We start from the raw sequence: 22,170 nt of genomic DNA on the forward strand, positions 1-22,170 counted from the left end.
GATCCAAAGAGCATTTAGACTCTGTGAACAGGCTGACACTGCTCTCTCTCCAACAGTTTTAATGTACCTGATTACAAGAGCTGTTGACACACCACTGAGCTGAAGGATTAGAATATAAAAATGAACACACACAGACATCTCTGGTGCCACTGCCTGTGAACAGAAGGCAGGGTGGAAAGTGTCCGGGAGGGTGGGTAGGTCACACTTCAGTCTCATGCATGTACCTCGTGTAGCTGTGTGCGTGCGTGGCATACCCATGTGACCAGCTTGGTGCATGTTAGTGTCTTTCTGATTAGAGGTGTGTGTGCACACATGCGTGCAAGTCTCCATGATCAAAACCAGCTGCTGTTCCCTAGAGTTCTGGGGTCTGGGTGGGAGCCAGGGGGGCTCGTCCTTTGAAGAGAACTCTGGGATAACTCCGAAGAAGGTTTCCAGAAGCTGCAGGAGGAAAAAAGGAAGGTGGAAGTGAGGGGATGGAAAAAAGAAGCCATTATTACAACCACAGTTCTTAGCCATTTGTCAAACTCTTCCCCTGACAATGGAAACCAATGCCACTCAAATCAGTTTGCAAAATCCACATCAGTCTTACTCACACAACAAGAAACCAGAGGCCTGGGGGAATGTATGCATGCACAGCTCTACAACAGCAACAACTGCAGCTGATCATGAGCACCTTCAGCACTGTGTGCCATTAGGCCCAGTTCTTGTCGCTTTGCCCCTCTGTGCCTTCCTTTTTCAGACTAGCACAAAAAGGGTGTAAAATGCTTTCTGGGAACTATAAACCCCCAAGGCAAGCTGTGCAAACATAAACAGTCACATTAGGTGCATGAGGATGAATGGGGCAAGGCCCAGTGGGCAAAACACCAATGCCCGCTAACAAGTTAGCCTGAGTAGTTCAAGCCCCCCACAAGCTTCGCTCAGTCACAAACCAGAAGAAATGCAAAATGGAAGGGAAGTCGCAGGGTTTTGGTAAGAAAGCTGAATTCAGTGTCCTAGGAACTATTCCAGGCAGAAGTACATGGGTGAAATGTCTGAAAATTATGCAAAATCTTTGGATTGTGTATTTTAAACAAGCCATCTGAATGTTACCAAGGCCCCTCTCAGACAGCTGGTGAAAGGTATTTTCTCTACTGGATTATCACTGTTTATACTGCTCTTAGCCAATTTTATTTCCTGATGTGCCAAGGGTGGATTGGTTTGTTCCCTTTCATATGACTAAATTCAACCTGGGAGTCAGAGGATAAAACAAGCGAATAATTTGCCTCTCAACAGCACTTCTAACACCAAAGGATCCCAAAGCCTCTTTACAAACTACAGGTTGAAGAATATCACATACCATTGAAACTTAGCATGTTTGTAACACCACACAGTTGTTCCATCCCAGTTTAGAAAAAGGAAATGAAACTACATGTTACACAAAGGGGGAATTTAGGAAGGCAGCGTGTAGGCTGCCAAGGAAGCTGACATTAGGACCCTCTGAAAGGGAAAGCCCCAGGGGATCTCTAATGACGACAGACAGGATCTCAGTGATATGTTGCTTGAGATGATGACACCCCGGAAACACAGCACACTGTGTTTGTGTGAATCACCCTTGTTTTCTATTGCTAATTGTTATGAAGATCATTACATAGCAAAGGGTTCCCTGGTTTTCTACTGCTAATTGTTATGCAAATTATTATGCAGCAAAGAGTTCCCAAACTGTAGCACTGTTGATGTACAGAGCATGTGCAGGTGAGCTCTGAATGTGAAGCTGGCTGGACAGAGGGTGCTGCTTCTGCTCCTTATTTCCAGCTAAATAGTATTAAGGGGTTTTTAGCTTTCAGTAAATATTTTCCAAATGTAACCCTTCCCCATAAGGCAAGATCATCCCTATGCAAACCATCCCATACAAGTCCTTGTCTAACCTATTCCTATAACCAGGGTTCGACTTACAGGGGGAGCTCAGGGGGGCTAAGCCCCCCTACCCCCATAAGAGACTAGAGCCCTCCTTGCAGGCTGGTCAGCCCCCCTTCCCCCTCACTCCCCCACAACAGCCCAGAGCCCATGTGCCGCCGCGCACAGCCCCTGGCCCACCCCACACTTTTCTAAGCAGCCCAGGAGGTGGCAGCTCCTTTCCGCTGCCACTGCCACTAGCCCCAGCCCCACAATACTGGCAGAGACCCATGCAAACAACCCCAACCCTGGCCAATTTTTTTTGCAGACCACCTCCAGCCCCCCCAAGTGTAATTCAAACCTGGCCTAAACCTATGTATAAACCCTGCTACACAACTACAAGACATTGTGCCCAAAGACACCAAAAGCACCTCGAGCTGCCACCAATAAAGCAGGGGGATGAAGACGGCCAGTGTCCTGCCACTGCAAGGGTTGTTAAAATGCATGCAAGAGATGCAAGAAAGAGGACCATACCTCTGCTACAGAGGAAGGTAACCCCCGCCCCCACTTTCTGTGGCTGAGAATGGCAGAGGAGGTGGTTTATGCTCTGGCGGGTGAGCAGGGTGGTGATCTGTACAAATGTGAATGGGGGAGGAGGTCTCCATAAAATAACCCCCATATGAGGATGAGCCATGAGCTTTAAGTGCTTTAAGAAACCTCACCTCCAGGCTGAGACATTGCTTCAGGACTGGCTGGTACACCCAACCCCTGCAATTTCTGGACTTTCCTTGCAAGTTTCCAATCTGAGTATTGACACAGCTCATTAGCTTGTGAAACCCAGCAAGTCCAAAGCCTGAGACTGCTCAGCATGCAGCAGGTTTTAGTGGGGCTGTATAAAGTGGAAGTTAATATTGGTGGCCCCACCAAGCCACACGCACAATATTTGTTTTTTTCTGGTGTAGAGGGGAGAACTGAAAGGTTCTGTTGAAAAAGCTGGGAGATTTTTCCTGCCTATTAAGATGTGAGGTCTCATGAAAATGTTTTACCGAAAAGACTCTGTGGATGGCTGGAGTTCTGATATCCTTCCAGCATAAGGATAGCCTAAAAGTCAAACCTGATTTGAAAGATGAAGCAATTTTCATTTATACTGGGTAAAACTCGGATTTTACTTATGTTTGCTTACATCTACTTAATTCAGATGTCTGGCAGTGAAACATAAAAGGCTATTATTGTTATTATTTGTAAAAGATGCAATATGTCTGCCACTTCAAGTCAGGACTGGAAAACTCCAAGTCCTCCAACAAAACCTGAGGAGACAAGACTTAACATAACTGAGATTTAAAATGTAAACATGAATCAAGAAATTTAAAAAACAAGCAAGGAAGCCCACCCACCCCTATATATATATACACATATATACAAAATCCTTGTAGGTCTCTATCTACGAGAAAGAAAACAGGAGTACTCCCTTCACCCTAAATGAGGCTCTTCTTTTTGGCAGGTTATGTTTCTGTTTCCCAAATAGGCCCATCTTAATTTGGCAGATATGGGAGCCTTGTATGAAGGGGAAGGAAGAAGCATTTAACCTAGAGTTAAAGCAAGCCTGCATAACAGAGGAAGAGTTTGGTTTTGCCACTGAGCCTCTGTTGTTTTCAGGCTGTTTTCTCCGAATGGTGAGTGAGAAGACTGGGCCAGAAGCCTCCCCCTTCCCCATACACACATCTTCTTTAAATAGAAACAGCCATCTGATCTCCAGAGATCATTTCAGTTATAGGCCTCTGAAAAGACTATCCCATCCCTGTCAGAGTGGAGCAGCTTGCAGCTAGATCACAATGAGCAAATGCCAGGACTAGTGCTGAATGCAGCGACCTGGTTGAGATAGCTAGGATGGCTTCCAGAGCACAGCAAAACACACCTTGGAGCCCAAAGGGTGAGAGCTGGAAGGCAGAGCTGAGCCCCTGCAGTGCAGCAATGACTGTGATAGCAGTGACTGGCTATTGCCTGTTGTATTTAGCAATGGGAAGCCGAGAGCGGCTGTCACGGCACTGTGACGGCAATCAGCATGAGGGACTACAACCGGAGAGCGGCAGTAAGCTAAATGTAGCTCAGCCTGGAATTCAACCCTTGACCCTGGATCTCAAGCACAACCTATCCTGGCAGCTATTTTTGTTCAGAAATCTGTCCTAGTCCCCTCGGATTTGCACAGATCCCAGCGTCCCTTCCTCTGAGGAAGGAAGGGATGGGTGAGGGGAAGGAGCCCCAGAGGAGAGAGCCCCTTACTCTCATGCACCATCAGTAGTCAGGAGGCAAGGGGAAGCACACCATGTTCCTTTAACAGGACGCACCCAGGGGAATCTGGGGCATACTGAAAGCCCTGCTCACACAGGAATGTTTAAACATAATGGCTGCTGGCACAAGGAAGCCTTGGCCACACCTTCTTACTCTGGCTGTGTACAGTCTTGGCAGAAACAAGGAGACAGAGCTTGTGCCGCCTCAGAGGAGGGGCTGGTGGCCCAGGGAGAGTGGAGTCAAAGGAGGCTTAGAGCCATCCTCGCGCCACTTGCACTGGCTGGGTATCAGGCAGCCCCCAAAGTCAGCAGCCCTGACAGATTGCCTGCTCCAGCCTGGAGCAGCCCATAGCATTCAGTGAAGCCCTGCACCCTTCTACAGCCAGCCAGCAGGCCCCTCAAATGCCAGGGGTTTCAGGGGGCTAACCTTGTACTGGGGGAATTCTCCTCTGTACTGCTTGTGACACCTTTACATCTCCTGTATATCACCGGGTGAGGGCCAAAATCAACACACCAGCTTCCTATGAACGGTCCATCCATGCCCCAAACTCTGGGCTGGTATTTGGCTAATTTACCTTGAAATATCACCCTGCTTCACAAGAGGAAACACCATAAGTTCACAGCCCCAACATGTCTGTGAGCACAATGGTGCCGAGTCAATCCTTCTCATAGCCCACTCACTAAATGAGAAATCACGACTAATGCCATCAACTTGGTGATGATTAAACATTGATTGATGATCTCCCAGTCTTTCAGAGCAGCAGCTTGATGGCTTTTTCTGAGGCAAAGAAACACACCAACGTAAGTCAGGAGTAATGCTGCAGAAATCAGTGGAGCTACCAGGGATTAAGCTAATGCAAGGGCAGGACCAGATGCTACAGACCAAAGTCTGCCCCTGGTGACCCCCATGCAAAGCTGTGGAAGTCAGTGGGGCTATTCACTGGGAGCATAACAAGGAATTCAGGCTGCATGGTTAACAGGAGCCACAGGGGACTCAGGGGGTCCCTGGGGAAGCCTAGTGTTGGCACTTCCAAGCTCCCTATATGTTCAAAATCACTCATCCTCCACTATTATGTATAGGGACCACTGTAATTTGGGCTTCAGGGGCAAGACTGAAATTCAGCATTTCCTCCGAAGCCCCCAAAAACTACAATTTGGCTGAAAATGGCCTGAAACTGTGGGAGAGAGGGAGGGTGGGGAAAAAAGTTAAAAAACTTACCTGAAGCACAGAAAAAAAAGGTAGCAGAGCTCTGGAAGCACTGGAAACCCCACATATTTCCAAGGGCAGCCTAGTACAGACTGAGCCCCTGCTGGGGCTCAGCCAATCAGGTTGTCTGATTCCCCACTTTGGCAAGGAGTTTAAAAGCCCTTCCCAGAGTGGAGCAGGTAAGAACCCCCTGCCCTAGGGGCTGCAGGCATACGAATGTCAAGTGCCTGCCTCCACAGTCAGGAATGGGGCGCAGGACATTCCTGCTGCAGGGGCTTCCCCCCAACCCAACATGGGTTTTCCAAGTCCTGTTTTGCTTTGCTGCTCTGCAGGAGTGGGGGGGGGAGGGGGAATTTCCCCCTATCCCCCTCTTTGCATGGCGGGGCAGAGCATGGCTCGGGAGAGCTATGCCAGGTGGAGGCCCCACCATGCCAGGCAATGCCCCTATACCGGAGGCACACTGTGCCCTATGCCCAGCTCTGGGGGCAGGCACCTGGCAGGGGTCTCCCAAGTCCTGTTCCGCCCCACTGCACAGAGAAGGGGAGGGTGAAATTCCCCTCCTTTCCCATGTGGCAATAGAGCAAAGCAAGGCTCAGAAGATCCTGTACCAGGCTGGTGGAATTTTTTACTTGTACCAGGTGGCTCTGTTGAGCTTTGATGCTCAGCTGCTCAAGTCCATTCTTGGGGAGGGGAAACCACATGAGCAGGAATACCCCATGTACGTAAGCAGTGTCAAAGAGTGCCAGCTGCCCATGAACAGCTGAAGAACAGCCTCTGTGCTGCTGTTCAGTGGTAATCAGCCCCATGGCAGAATCTCTCAGCCAGTCAGGGGTGTGGGAGAGTCCACCCTGAAAAACACTGAAATTGGCTCAGGCAAGCCTGCAGGGAGCCTGCTTCCCATCCCACCCAATTCCCCCATCAGAGCTTGAATTACAGTGGTCCCTAACCACGTATAGCTACTCCTCACTTAATGTCATAGTTACATTTTGAAAAATGCGACTTTTAAGCAAAATGATGTCAAGTGAATCCAATTACATCACAATAGTTACCTACTAGCAGACAATGGCTAAACAAGGTTATAACCAAACATTGCACAGCTTTAAACGAGTATGTTCTCCAATAGATCAGCAACGTAATAAGGAAACAACATTAACCAAGACGATGTTAAGTGAGGAGTACCTGTACTCTGCCATATATCACACAGGGCTCCTCCTGAAGGAAATTCTCTTTCCTGTCCTGCTTTGCACTTCTTCAGATTGTTTTGAAATGTGGGTCTCCTCCCCTCCTCCTCCTGCATCAGCTTTGTGGCATGATTCAACATGTCCTCCTCCCATATTACTCTGCTTGTTCTAAGATTTCCTCAGATCTAAAGATGCTGTAACCTGACTGAACAATTTCCAGGGCAACCACAGCTACCAAAGCCCAGAGTGTATTTTAACCTAAGCTCCTCAGGAAAATTACACTAAGAAATTCCCCTGGGGGCATGTGCCAGGTGCAACACGCATCATGAGATTCTCAGGGAGACGTGCCCCCCCAGAATGCTGTAGTGAGGAAAATTTCACAGCCACCAGCAGACTTTCACTGACACCGAGAGCCACACAGTGATCTATTTTTGACTAGTAAAAGGATATTTGAGAGATTTGGGGTTCCCCACTTATTTCAGCTCTATTGCACCAAGCATCCTGTGTGGGTGACATTAACAAGGGTAGGAAGGAGGGAGTTGCAGGCTATTGTCTATTTAACCGGTGCCTAAAAAGGCTTCCCAACCCATGAGGGCTAAGTGGAGGACACTGGGATCTGTGCCCCTTACCCAGTCTTCATGGACCCCAACCAACCCCCTACCCCTTTAGCAAATTAGATTGGCAGATGTTAGCTCACCACTCCCCCTAGGCAGCATTAGTGCTAAGCTTTGCATAGACAGTTAAATCATTCACCACCTCCAAGGTGCAGAGACATGCACGTGAGTATTTCCTTCCACAGGCAAGTGAGTACTTACACAGGAATCCTACACAGGGTGATGTGTGCCCATGTTAGAAGTGCCCTCACTTCATATACTCCCCTTCGCTCACATAGTCCATAAAAGACCCTGGCAACTCAGCAAAATCTTCCAACACAAGACTGGTAGAGTCCTCACCCAGCAGGTCACTGTCAGGCCGGCCTGCCTTGGGGTGGGCAGGAGGAGCAGAAGCAGGAGCAGAGGGAGGAGGTGGTGAAGGGGCTGAGGCAGCTGTTTGGACAAAGGTGGGTAAAGGACGAGGGGGGACTGGTGGCTCATCACACTCTTCCAGCTCCTTCTCCAGCTCTGTGGAGGCTGGTCCCAAGACGTGGTAGAGGCTGGGCAGGCGAATGTCAAAGCGCAGGCCAAACTTTGCAAAGAGTTTGTCATTGAGGGCATAGAGCTTCTCCGAAATGTCACAGCCAAGGTGGGATGAGAAGAGACGGGCAATGTAGCGATCCTTCCTCAGCAGAAGGTACAGCCTCTTCCGTGGCCATGAGACATAACTGCAGTCAGTCTCTGCTGTCAAGGTGACCTACAAGGGGCAAGGGGGAGGGAAGGGACAAGAACATGATGGACTGAACTGCTCAGCTATGGGGCTATTGCCTTAAAGTGGGGCTCTATCCTGAAAGGGAACCACTACCTATTTTATGCTCATGCCCCTGCCTCCACCCGCATGTGCCGCCATGTGTTGGACAGTCGGATCTGCTGATCTCAATGCCTAAAATGGTGGCTTTCACTTCTGTTCACCCTACAGAGCCAAGGCATCTCACTACTAGAATTGTAAACTACATTTAGTGAGGCACCTCTGCCCCCCTCTCTTCAAATTGTACCCCCATTTATGCCTGCATAAGGCCACTGAAAAGACCAGGGGAGAAAGTACAGGTATCAGTGAAAGCCTGGCTTTCTGCAGGACTTTTGTCACTAGGGTTGGGAACTGATTTCAATGGGGAGTTCGACCTATAAAAGGTTGTGGGCCAGTCTTTTCCCTGCACACCATTGTGGTGGGCTGCCCCTCTTGCCTTAGCTGGGCTGCAGGCGTGCATGGTTTAAGAATGCCTGGGGACTGGAAAGCAAAAAACTTTTCCTCTTGGGCGTGACCCAACTTCTCAGCTCTAATAGAAGCAGCAGCTGCTGCTGCGCAATAGTCTACTGGATTTCCTGACAATGTGATCTAGTCTTATTGTCATGCGATATTCCTGGTATTACTCCTATTGGGGCAGACTATAAACAGCTGCTTAACAACGCTACAATGCTACACAAAAAGGAAAGATATCACATGTGGCTGATATTTGAGAAATGCTGTAATTATGCAAGTAGGAATTGAACCAAGACATTAAATGTTCAATTTATTTGTTTTTACAGAAGGATTCAGGGCAAGGGTAGGCAACCCTCAGCATGCATGCCAGAGTGTTGCACACAAAGGCATTTTGGTTGGCATGCATGCCTCCAGGCGGAGGGCGTGGAAGGTGCCAGGGCTGCAGCTGTGCTCCCCTGCCATTTGCCCATCATGCCAACATCTTACAAATCGAGGTTGTGGTTGTTTTTGGCACTCTGCCCAAAAACTTGCTGACCCCTGCTTCAGGGTGGGTTTTTTCCCCTCTTAGATCTTGCCCAGAGAAAGCCAGTGTCTTCTCCAGCAAGAGTTATTCAGAAACTCATCAATAAATTAAACTGTCTTTGGTTGGAGCAAAGCAAAGCAGGCCAGAGAGTAACTGAGATGCAGGTATGAGAACAGTGCCATTCAGACCATACTGTAGGGACTCCCCATACATCCAAGTATCTCGTTACCAGGGGACCCCAGGAGAGGTTGCTTGGAAGCCAAACATGGCTCAGCTTACACCCATGTGCCTTTGAGTTTGATATTGAATGTCCTGCAGGCAGCTGCCTTGTGAGACATGGGAACTAGAACATGAGAACTTCCCCAAGACAGGTTGCGAGTGACTCAGGGTCATGCCAAAACCTAAAAAGGCCAGGCCAGAATCTTCCCAACAGGTTTTTGCAAGGACTTGAAACTGCCCCAGCAAATCTCATCTTTTGCTCACAACTAATAAAGAGAAATATGATACCCAGCTCAGCAACACACTCATTACCATCTCTCTCTCTGTGCACCATCAGCTCTTACGGCTCAGGCCTCTTACAAGAAGAGTAACCATGTAACCCAACCCAGTTCAGCCCCTGCCAGCTTGCCAGCTGCTGTGCAATCCAGGTCAGAATGTGGGCATTAGCCTGAGCCCATTACCGTCAGTCTTTTACCCTTCTCCAACATACAGAGAACGGAGCAGTAGGGCTGGAGTGCTGTTGTAGCTATCAGGGTGTCCTTCCTGATGCCTGGAAGCTTTGATTGTCCAACAGCTCTCCCAGTTGTACAGTTGAATGGGCTACTAGCATGAAGCCAGCCATGGGCAGATCTAAGGATTTTGGAAAGTGGGGTATCGGAGCAGCGACTTCTGCTGCAGGGGTGGCTGCAGCACCTGCTCCTGTCCCACCCCCCACACCAGGGTAGGCAGACCATGCTGCTTGTAAAGCAGTAGGGGACTTTTTTAAGGTCCTCAAGCAGGTAAAAATCTCCCCTCCCTCCCTTCCCCTACATGATCAGTGGCACATTCCCTCTGCTCCCCCTTTACTCCCCCCACTTCCCACTGCTATCTCCAAATGATATGGAGGGGGTTGCAGTTCCAGAGCCATTCCTGCTTCACTCCAGCTGAGCTGCACATGGAGCTAGGCTCAGTTAGAGAAAGTAGCAGCAACAGGCAGGTTCCCTTCTTGTACAACTGCTCCTGGGTTGGCAGGGCAGGAAGAAAGGACCTTCCTACTGCTGCCACTGTCCACAGCTAAGCCTGAGCAGGAAAAGCTCTGGAGCCCCCCGCCCCGCAAATCCACTGGACAGCAAGAGACAATAGCAGTGGTGGGCAAGGGGTGGGCAAGTGGTGAGAGGATGGAAGGGAGGTGCCACTGAGTAGAGGGGAAAGACTTGCTTTAGGGAATGGAAAAAAATGTCCCCAGCTGCTGCTCCCACAGCATGGCTGACTGAAAGGGGGTACATCCACACCACTGCACCCTCACTGGATTCACTCCTGGAGCCAACTAAGCACAGCTGTTGAAGTATCTTCCTTCCACAAACACACTATTTCCCAGAAATTGCCCAGTTAGATTTTCAACCTCCAGGAGGTTGCTCTTAGCTGACTATGGGACTTGAGACAATCTATTTCCTTCTCTGTACTCTGGTTCCCCCATTTGTAGAATGGCAATGAGTCTGTCCCACCTTCTAGGGTAGTCACAAGGCTGACTGCATTGCTTGTCAAGTCCTCTCATTTCTTCCTCAGGGAGAACTCTTCAGAGGACACAATGTGGCCACCGTCAGCTATCCCCTTCCTCACAAGTCATGAGCTATCAGTTACCAAACCTGCTGTAATCCCATGGAATGATTCCCCTTGTGATCCACCAAGCCTAAGTTTGTCAGTGGCAGCCGATTCATCTTTCAAAGTAACCTCAACCACGCTCTCTCTCTCAGTAGGAGGTGGAGGAGGCCACATTTACACCTGAGAAAGCAGAAAGCACCATTTACACCAGGTCTGAAGTTGGTTCCCTATGCAGTGTATTATCTTGCAATAACCCAAATTGCACTCAGGCAATTAGCAAACTCCCTTCTCTCTGTCATATTTTAGATAGTGGCCATTAATCTCCTGACAAGAATTAGTCAACCCCAGAGAGCAGAGAGAGGGGCTGATCCAGCATTTTAACAACCTTCCTCTGGAATAGGAAGTACTCAAGTACTATGGGGTTGAGAGCCCAAAACAGGCAGCCTCAGGAATACAATTGCTACAAACAACACTGAGCAATCTGGCACCAGAAAAGCCTCTGATCCTTCTAGGAGGGACATCTACACTTGAACCTAGCTGGATGCAGGTATGAATCACCCTCACTGTTCTGGGACCGTGCAACTTAATAGTGCAGCATATGGAAACAGAGCAATGACTCCAGTTTCCCAGCTACGCCAATGGCCCTTACGGTATCCTGTAGCCAGCTGAAGACTGAATGCTTCAAAAGAAGGAAGAAACAGGTTAATGCATCGGATGACAGTACCAGTCCATATGATTTGCTATGGGTTGGTGGACTGACAATTCACTCCCTGCCCTCTCCTCCCTTTCCCATACATGTGCAGAACAAGGAAGAGCAAGTCTGAGCAGCTCTGGAACAGTCAAGGGGTTACCTGGAAGGTTCCTTCCTCAGAGGGCCGCAGCGACTCCCACTCAGGGGAGTCCATGAACTGGTAGGGGAAGATGTAATGCAGAAACTGTCCATCCTGGCTCACTCTGACCCTGGAGAAAATGAACGGGTGACAGACTTAAGCCAGAAAAAGGCCAGTGCAAGCCATACATAACCCACTCAGATTTAGGCCAAAACATTTAACACCCGTTTCTCTCCAACTCTTCTTCAGGTCTTCCAACCCAACAATATTTTTTTCTTGTTGCCCTTTTTCTGGTCGCTTCAAGCCATCCATGTCTTTCTTCTACTGCAATGCCTAACTGAAGAGGTAGACACAGAGGAGGCACTGCCTCCACAGCAAGAAATCTTTATCGCAGGAGCCTAAAACTTCATGGGGTTGTTGTCGTTGTCCATGTGGCTCCCTGAACACCCATGGTTTGCTTTGACTTCTTGTGGCCTCACTGCCCCTTCTGAGTATCCCTTTCCCCTATGGCTGCTATAGTTGTCTAGCAACGTCAAGGTCAGACATGACCAACAATGGTTTAGGTTTATGGGTCTCAAGCAAAGAAGAGACTCAGAGTCGGAGAAGTGGGGACCTCTTTGTTCTTAGCTGATTATGGGAATTGGGACCATCCATTTCCTTCTCTGTACCCTGGTTTCCCCTTTTGTAGAATGGCAATGAGTCTGTCCCATCTTCTAGGGTAGTCACAAGGCTGACTGCATTACTTGTCAAGTATTTTGAGGTTTCTCAACTCAAGGTGTCAGGGAAGGACAAAATATGGTTTGCTCATCTTTCTAATCTGAATGAAATTCAACCTTTGGAAGCCTCCCTCCTGCTCCTTTTAGGCTATTGTTCACATGAAACCCGGAAATAACCTATAAAAAATGCCAAGGCCCTCATACTCCCCTCCTGTGCAACACCATGTAAAAGGAGCAGGGAAATGCTCCACTGTATTCACCCATAATCACAGCATACAGGGCCACAGCAAGGTGTGGGGCTGGGAGGGCCAGCAGTAGAACCTGGGATCCCAGTCCCAAGCCAGTTGTTACCCCAGCGAAGCTGCTCCCTTTGTAGGCTGTCTGGTACATCTGGAAAGAACGTGGTGAAAAATCATAGAATCATAGAAAATGAGGGTTGGAAAGGGCCTCAGGAAGTCATCTAGTCCAACCCCCTAATTCAAGGCAGGACCATCCCCATCTACATCATCCCAGCCAAAGCTTTGTCTAGCTGAGTCTTAAAACCTCCAAGGATGGAGAGTCCACAACCTCTCCGGGTGACCTGTTCCAGTGCTTCACTACCCTCCTAGTGTGAAAATTCTTCCTAATATCTAACCTTAACTTCCTCTGCTGCAACTTGAGACCATTGCTCCTTGTTCTGTCATCTGCCACCACTAAGAATAGTCCAGCTCCATCGTCTTTTGAACCCCCCTTCAGGCAGCTGAAGGCTGCTATTAAATACCGTCTCACTCTTCTCTTCTGTACACTAAAAAAGCCCAGTTTCCTGAGCCTCTCCTCATAAGTCACATCCCCCAGTCCCCTCACTATTTTCATTGTCCTCCACTGGACTCTTTCCAATTTGTCCATATCCTTTCTGTAGTGGAGGGCCCAAAACTGAACACAGTGCTCCAGATGTGGCCTCATGAGTGCTGAATCAAGGGAAATAATCACTTCCAATGACCTGCTGGCAACCCACCTACCAATGCAACCCAGTATGCCATTAGCCTTCTTGGCAAGAAGGGCACACTGCTGGTTCATATTCAGCTTATTGTTCACTGTGATCCTCAAGTCCTTTTCTGAAGAGCTGTTGTCTAGCCAGTCAGCCCCCAGCCTGTACTGGTGCATGGGATTGTTCTGTCCTAAGTGCAGGAATTTGCACTTGTCAATTAGTTTTGGCAGTAACCCACTTTGCTGATATCTCCCATTGGATTTTCTCTCTAGGTTTCCTCCCTTTCACAATGGAGAGCCAAGGAGTGGTGGAGCATAGGGGCCTCAAGCAGGTTTTATTCCAATAGAACATGTTTTCTACCAGGCCCCCATACACTCTGTATAATCCTAAAATACATGGGACAGGCCTGAACAAAGGCTTAGGAATTAGGGCTCCTGGATTCTAGCAGTGGTTAAACCACTGACTTCCTAGGCCATCGTAGACTTTACCCCTTTGTCTCAGCTTCCCCAGCTATAAAACAAGAGTAATACACAAATATTTTCCAGTGGGAAAGCGCAGTGAAGATTAGTTATATTTTCAAGGAACTGAATAATGCAGAGAGCTGTGTCAGCGCTATGAACACCCCACTAGCCAATGGTACCTTCCAGATGTAAGGTGCCATTGGAGTGTACAGCACTTATTTGTATTATTATTTGTTATCTGTTCTCCCTAGTCCCCTTCAATACATGCTATGTGACAGAGGAAGGTGATGAAGGAAAAACAGTAATCCATCCACCACACGCATGCTCCCAGGGTGGGGAGAAATCAGGCTAAGAGCTATTAATATTTTATTGTACATGAGCCTAGGGCAGGGGTATCAAATATGGGGCTGGATCATCCAGCCCACCTCCAGGGCCTAGATATGGCTCTTGGAGCTTGTTGCTGTGACTGCCTGAGCTGCACTGGTGTGGCTCTGGTTCCCAGAGATTTAGCACTGCCACCACTCACCCTGCCTCCTACCCACCATTAAAAACCAGGGTTTTTAGTTGTTGTTAGTGACTGAAGTCAGCAGCAGGGAGAAAGTGAGGAAGGTGAACGGCAGCAGGACTAACCCCTGTGTTCTGGAGCCATGTTAACACAGTAGGGTCACAGCCATGTTGACACCACTGCTGACAATTGAGGGTTGTCCAGCCAGCTTCCAAGAAGCCCTACAGTGTGGATCCATCCCACAGAGCTAAATCAATTTGACACCCTGGTCTAAGGTGATAAACTAGCACTCAAGCAGATCTTAAGCCTTCAGAAGGTCTGTTATCCTTGCCCAAGGAGCAGTGCCCAAGAACAGCAGCCCCAAAGAAACATTCAAGGAACTGCAGACAGCTGCAATGCCAAGCAATGTTCTTACCTCCCTTCCTCAACCTTGAGCAACTTGCCACCTTTTTTGGATTTGCCTGGTCCCTCATTCCTGGTACTCAAAGGATCCTGGCAAGCTATCTGAGTTCAAAGTGGCTTCCATTTCTGGTCTCTATCCTTCCTCTCCAATTGACTGGATCTTACATGTAGTTGGGTTGGGACCATGAAGTATTTTAGTGTCTCATTTACTTTGCTACACTTCAATTTTTCCAGATGAAAACTGCACATGCTAGCTAGTATGCTAACATCCGAAATTCCTTCAGTCACTGCAGTACTAGCACATTCCTTTGAGCCATGATGTCCATGAAAGGTTAACTTCAGAGTCTTTCACAGTCACTGCACTAGTGAAAGTAACCACAACCCACGTGTGTGAGGGCAATGGGGAGGGATTCCCAAACTATGGCCTGTGGATATTCAGTGGTCCACAAGGGCACCACTTGGCAGTCTACGGTGTGAAGCAGCATTGATGGGTTAAGGGGAAGGAGAGCTGCCAGGTGAGGCAGGATCCAAAGAATCTGCCTGTTACCAAATATCCTGCAGAATGAAGAAGTTGCAAGCCACTGACTCTGTCATTGTGAGTCAGGAATGTAGCCTTTTTCTTTTGACTTACTGTATGAAATGGACTGTTGAATCCCGCATCAGTTTCTAGAGACAGGCATCTGCATCATGGGGACTGCCAATCCGATTTCTACCCAGCACTACCATAAGCTCAGTGTGACTTCCCTCCTACCTGTACAGGTTGTTCCTTGCATACTGGCAAGGTGGTGGGAAGTCAGCATTCACCTATTCTATTGATAGAAGCCTCTAGACATTCCCAAGCTGTTTGCCATCATCTCCCACCAGCACTACCATCTCTGTAATATAGCAGAAAACAAATGAAATGAAAAACAACCCATCCATTCCCTGTGAGGCTGAGTAACCAGATTCATGATATATACTACACGGTTCTCCAAACCCTCCCTAAAATACTACTAATAAACATTACCTAGCTCTGATGTAGCACTTTTCATGAGCAGATCTTGGAGCAGTTGACAAAGGAGGTACCCTCTATTTACAGATAGGGAAAATGAGGTGCAGAGAGGTGAAGTAACCCACCCCAAAGTCTGCCACCAGCCATAACCGAGCTAGAAAGTCTCTTGAGAATTGGCCCAGTGCCCTATCCATTAGTCCAGACTGCCTCCCTCCCATAAATATTCCAGGGTTCAGAAAGGTAAAGTCAGGATAAGGTACAGCCTACCTGCCAGAGAGAAGTAGAGACAGGCGGTTGATGGGTGTCTTGCCTTCCAGGGCATAGCTCTGGTCTCTGGTCAGTGAAAGGACCTGTTCTTCACAGCATTTCACAATCTCTTTGTAGACCTGGAGGGGCACCTGGAGAGGCTGGTAGATGGTCTTGTAAAGAAGATCAAATTCTTCCAAGAAGGTGTCCTTACGGAGAAGGTAAGTCAGGTGAGCCAGCTGAAGCAAGCAGGCCATGACCAGCAGCATGTTCCAGATGAAGATATCCAGCCCACAGGCATCCAGCCAGCCCCAAAGAGCATAGCAGAAGTAGCCAATGGCCAGTAGGCTAAATATGTAGATGGATCCAAAGATCCCACTTCCCCCCATGTAACCCAGCAGAAGGATGCAGCCAGCTAGATGATAGGCTGCTTCCTCCATGGTCTGCTTCCAGACCTCGCATGAAAGAGGCTGAGAGAAGATCTGGTCCCAAAAAGTGCTGTTTCTACTCATCCTTTCCCAGTCTCCACCTGCCCCAGCCATCCTGGTTTAGAAATATATTGTCATACAAAAATCATACACAGCCAGCTGAAACCAGAGCTGCAGGGCAGCCCTGCGTCTCCTGAGAGCTCTTCAGACCCTCCGCACGGTGCTTCAGAGCACCATTTCCAAATAACTTTCAATGGCTTTCTTTGCTCCCAGAGATACAGCTACTTTTTCTTTCTGCTGCTTCTGGGTGCAGGAACTGGTTCACTGGCCTCACCCACTAGCCAAGGCTGGAGAAGACAGAGTAGGCAAAGACAAGTCTGAACAACTCAGTCAAAAAGAAAGCAAAGGCCTTTAGGTAGAGAACTCAGAGCAGGGGACTGAGAAGAGATCCTGTTGCACTCTCTCGCCAGTCCTCCAGAAGTGAAAATAGACACACACAGAGCAGCAGGGAGGGAGGGAGGGAGGGAGGGCAGGGGGGAAGTACAGGGAGCTTGTATTGAATTTGGAATGTGTATCACTTGGCAACGGGTAGAAGAGAGACCCCAAAAGGATAACCATGTTTGGAATTGAAATCCAAGGAGTAAAAGCAGCAAGGGGAACAGGCAGGCACTGGCCACTTAACATAACTCAGAGGACTAGATAAGCTTAGTGCAGAGCAAGAAGGGGAAAGGGGATAGTTTACTGCAGTATGTGCATGTGATATGGTTACACACTATTTTTGGAGAAAAGGGTATTATTAATTGTGCCACAAATAAACCAAAACACTACCTCCGTTCTTGGGCTGTAACTCATAGTAATGGGGAAAAGTGTCAGGAACTATTTTCTGGCAAGGATACCTCTCAGACTGTGGCTTAGCCTTTCATGGAAAGTGATGGCAGCTCCATCATGTGAGACACTGAAATTTAGGATGAATGTCCACTTGGCCACATTACTTATCCTCTGGACAAACTACAGTAGATGAGCCATGTAATAGTAAGAGCTTTGCTAAGAGCAAGAGTTTTGCATGCTGATTCCATAGGAGGCCGGCAAAGCGGCATGTAGCCTCCTGCTCTGTGAGTGTGACCGAGTCGTGAACCTAGATAGTAGAATGTTGTGATACAGGGGAATGTGGTAAACACCAGGTGCGTTGGATCACAAATCATCCCCATTTTCCTAGCTTGAGATAACATTGTTTGCTTCAGACTATATAAGCTATGCATTCTTGGGTTGCTATGGGTTTCTCCGCTCTGGCAAGAGTTCCGACTTGCGTGGAGCCCCAGCGCAGGCTATTGCGTCCCTGGGACTGGGACACTCCAGGGCCAGGGAAACCATGCGGGGTAGCGGCTGCTGCCTAAGGCTAATGTGAGGTGGCCATCCTCTCTGCTCTGTTCTATCGCCTGCTTCTGCAAGTATCCTTAAATAAAGCTTTGCACGGGTGAAAACAACCATAAGGACGTCCTTTGTTCAAGCGTGAGGAATCTGCTGAACCCAGTAGTTCATTCTAAGACAATTGGTGTGAGCAGTGGGATTCCCCTGACATTTAACATGAATTTATTTAAGAAGCTGCGGAAGGGGGAGGGAGAGGGATCAGAAAAAAGGATGCCGGGTTGGCCCGACACTGGGTTGTGGTATGAAGTCGCAAAGGCACTCTGTAAATTGAGTTCATCTGTTTATTGGAGTAAGCAGGAGTGCCCTGTAACTCCTGCTGAGGTGCAACAGTGGATTGAGAGGGAGTTTAAGTCTGAGGGGGAGAGTGGTGCTCAATGCACTGTCCCTTGGCTGCTCCTTACGGTGCTTAAATGTCTGAGCACACAAAATGCCTGTCTGCAGGAACAGCTCAATCAGGCTGTCCATTGGCAGACATGTCTGAATTTGAAGGGTGGTCCCCTAAAGCAAATGTTGTACTGAATCTTCTCTTGCACCCTATTGTTGTTATTTGTATTGTAGCTGTATGCTTGTTATTGTGGACATGCTTTTTATATTTGCACGTTCGGTCCCTCACCCATCTGTATAACATCCAGCGTATACGAACTTCTTAGGACGATTGCGAGTTAGACCTCAAATTCTTGGTGGTCTGTCTCGCAATCGAGGGGTGGACTGTAATAGAAAGAGCTTTGCTATTAGCATAGCGTGCAAAACTCTTGCTCTTAGCAAAGCTCTTACCATTACAGACCACCACTCAATTGCGAGACAGACCACCACGAATTTGAGGTCTAACTCGCAATCGTCCTAAGAAGTTCATATACGCTGGATGTTATACAGATGGGCGAGGGACCGAATGCACAAATACAAAAAGCATGTCCACAATAACAAGCACACAGCTACAATACAAATAGCAACAATAGGATGCTATAGAAGATTCAGTACAACATTTGCTTTTAGGGGACCACACTTCAAAAATGTTCCACCAATGATGCACCGTAAGGTCACGCTTTGTTCAAGCGTGGGGAATCTGCTGAACCCAGTAGTTCATTTCTAAGACAAGACATTTGGATTTTTCCACCTTCAGTTACCACAAGGACACTAGAGGACATAACACTTAGTCCATTTGGAGAAGTGCCCTTGAAAAATGTTTTCTCACAAAGGATCCTCCATCCCGTATGCAGAGGGCTCTGGAGAAAATAATGCATTTCCATGCTACAAGGAGTAAGGCACTGCACAGCTACAGGGTGCTGGCCTCTCATGCAAACAGATCTCCTTTTTTGGGTCTGTTAAAACAGCAGCAGTAACAACCATGATGCTAGGAAGCAAAGCTGCATAGGAAGGGCAGGAGTACCCACACCAAGGGAATTGGAACATCAAGTTAAAATGACTCAGAGATCCACAAGCTTTCATGATCAAGACAGGACATAATACTTAGCCCACTTGAAGATGTACCCCTGTGATCTGAATAGAAAAGATCATGGAAGGGGAAGAGGTAGAGAAAAGGAGGGTGGGGGTAGTGCTGAGAGGGCAAACAAGTAATAAACCCATAGGGACAAAGAAGCCAGAAGAACTAATCCAGAAAATGAGATAAGAATCCACAGTCCCTGTTTAGAGCATACTTAATACAATCCAGTCTGTAGAGGATCTCCTATTCCACAACTTCCCATTTAAATTGGCTTTTAAAGCTTCACTGTTAAAGAACAGCTAATCTGAGGTCAGTGATGAAAGGTTAAAGAGTTATCCACAGACTTCTGTGTGTTTTTGGACTTCATGGCAGATGGATGTCTCCTTTCACATGGTGACTGCCCCTATGGCAACCTTAAGACATTTGTCATTTTCCAGGAGAGGTTAGAGATCATTAATCATGTGTCCAAGGTGTGCTATGAACTTTCTTTCACAATATCTGATAAAACTTGCTCATGAAAGTTTATGCATCTCTGATTCATTTAGCCTCTAAGGTGCAACTCTACCCTGCTTTCTGTCTGACTTGGTCTCAATGCCGTTAATTATCTCTCTAATCAAATCAAAATATTACAGCTTTCATTGTATACGCATTTTTCATCCAACACAAGAAGCAAGGGGATAGGGGCAGGGAAGGAGGGGAAAGAAACGATAGCACAGTGCATCATACCACAAACACCTCTCCTCCCACCACCCACTCAGGTATCTGAAATATATCAATAGACTGGTGTCTACTATATATGACAGATTTTTATATTTTCCCTCCATCATTCCAGAATCGGAAAGATTTCAACCCCGCTGGAACTCATTACTGCAAACTGCACTCAAAGACTTGGGGAAAGAACCTGGGTTCTTTCTAGTCTGTTACTTATGACTAATTCAAGGGTTATAACATTTCTGTCTGGCAGTCCAGTGTCATCTTAGCTCTGGAAGAGCCAGCTGGATTCGATTACATCCAGATGACCAGTGATACAAGTATCAGCTGAGAACCAAAGGCAGGAACCTAAGGCAGGAACTCCACTGTTGCCAGAAAGCAATTAATTTTTCAAGCCCAGTTGCATCCTCGGAGATCAAAGTATAAATGCAAAGGACAATGGTGTGGAGTGAGGCTGGATGAGCTGTGGAACAGGCCTTTCTGGGAGGTAGGATTACATGGGTGGTTCTGTTTCAGGACAAACTTACAGCAGTCATTCCAGGCATACCATTCGCTTTGGCACTAGTCATTCAAAAGACACATGAGCAGCTCCTCTACTAATAGTTCAGGAAGAACACAACACTCACTTGTGGCAAAAGCTAGAGTGAAACATTGCATTCCACTGAGGGGGAAAAAAAATCTGTGACATCAATCACAGTCTTGGCTGGTAAAGAAAGAGAACACTCCCTTCCCCAGGAATCTGCTGAGAAGTGGGAATGCAGTGGGCTTCCAGGTATTCTCTCCCCCCTACACAAGGGCTTCATTTTATGAATCAACCTCTAGTTCCAGGAGTCTCACAAAAGGGAAAATACTCCTCCAGGCTGCCGGTGAAGGGAGGTCTGTTTTTTCTACCCCAGAGCCATGGAGCTGGCAGCATGCAGGTGTTGTTCCAGCCCCCACGTTCCCATTTGGCCATCTCCCCCCACATTACTCAGGCTGCAGCAGAAGCTGGGGTTTCTGAGCTCCCATTCCCACCCCACCCCAAGGGACAGGACAGTAAAGTGCAGGACAGGCCCCAAGGCCAGAAGAGCCCACAGCCTAGGAGCTGAGAATGAGACCAGGGGCCTCCACAGTATGTGGTCCCCAGCCATTTAGAAGTTGCTGTATCCCTTCCTTGATTTCTATGTTTTAGGCCCTGTGCCCATGGAAAGCTTTAGGTCACAATTTTCCAGTTTCTCAGCTACCCCAAAGTACAAATAAGTAAGTGGGGGGAGGGGGAGAATCTGCCCTTTCTGTATATCCATTAAAGTTGAGGCAGGACTTTGACCCACTTGTTCATGTGATGTAATACATGGACCTCAGGCATAGCCTAAAGTGAAGTCTGGTAAGCATCTACAGCCATGAAAGCTAACACACGGAGCACTGACAAATGTTCAGCCCCCCTGCTCTAACTCATGGCTACATAAAGACATTTGCCTGTTGGTTTGGGGGGGCGGGGGGAATAGATCCTGCTTGCAGAAGCCCAAGGAGCCACCCCTCTCCCCCAGCCCCAAGCTCCAGTGCTGTCAGCAGGAAGAGAGGGAGGAGTGGGAAAAGTGGCCAGCTGGGGTTTGCCTGGCTTGGGCTGGAGGAGAGAGGGCTGGGAGGAGCTACGAGGTGGGGGGGCTCTGATCCACCTGCACCTGCCCCCCCTCCAGCTCATGCCAGGCAAACTCCAACCCATAGCTCACTCCCCCTCCCCTCCTACTGACAGCCCCAGGAGCAGGGCTGAGCTAGGCTGGGCTGGCCTGCATCAACCCAGCCTCGATCATGCCACAAATTAACCCTAGGAAACACAAGGTCCCTCAGGTGCTCTAAAACAGAGTAGCCTTAATATGATCCCTCATTCGATGAGGCTTAATTTGTCACACAACTGCCCCATTTAAAAGCACTCTGCAGCCATGCATGTGTGTCACAGCATGGCTGTGGAGTGCTTTCAGAGGGCTGATCATGCAAAAAACAACTTCTGTCTGCACCCACAGTTTAAAAGGCCCAGAGAGATACGTAAGAGTCATTGTTGGTCTTACCCAGTGACCCACGACTGAAAAGGCTGGTACCTGTCCTTTGGTATATTGGCTCTTGACAGAAGAAAGCACCAGATACAGACTGCAGAGCCTTGCATTTAGCCACATACAACTGCAGTGAAGCACAAGTTCTTTATATTGAGGCCTTGAGGGTCTTGATACTTTTGTTTCAATTTCAAGTTCATTGGTACAGTCAATGCAACTGAGTAGTAAATGGGGCAATGTGGCCCGATCAAACAATTCCTGATTAATGGGAAGAGTAATCCTGGCTAAAGCC

The 22,170-nt window shown here is 48.1% G+C and overlaps 1 protein-coding gene across 2 annotated transcripts; it reads right to left on the minus strand.

Moving 5' to 3' along the window:
- Nucleotides 1-44: 44 nt before the first annotated feature.
- On the minus strand, nt 45-18,212 carry POPDC2 (popeye domain cAMP effector 2). 2 transcript variants are annotated; one of them, XM_090057015.1, is made up of 4 exons: nt 15,865-18,212; nt 11,577-11,685; nt 7,502-7,898; nt 45-438 (listed from the first exon to the last, which is right to left on the minus strand). In XM_090057015.1, the coding sequence occupies exons 1-4, from the start codon at nt 16,383-16,385 to the stop codon at nt 353-355; spliced, it is 1,113 nt and encodes a 370-aa protein (XP_089913141.1). In that variant the 5' UTR covers nt 16,386-18,212; the 3' UTR covers nt 45-352. The 2 variants fall into 2 exon arrangements, with proteins under 2 accessions (XP_089913141.1, XP_089913133.1); XM_090057007.1 differs by having other exon boundaries at nt 7,364-7,898; nt 15,865-18,211.
- Between the last annotated feature and the right edge of the window lie 3,958 nt (nt 18,213-22,170).

The sequence above is a fragment of the Crocodylus siamensis genome, chromosome 1, assembly GCF_052110815.1.
Source record: "Crocodylus siamensis isolate JL-2025a chromosome 1, ASM5211081v1, whole genome shotgun sequence".
Lineage (NCBI taxonomy): Eukaryota > Metazoa > Chordata > Crocodylia > Crocodylidae > Crocodylus > Crocodylus siamensis.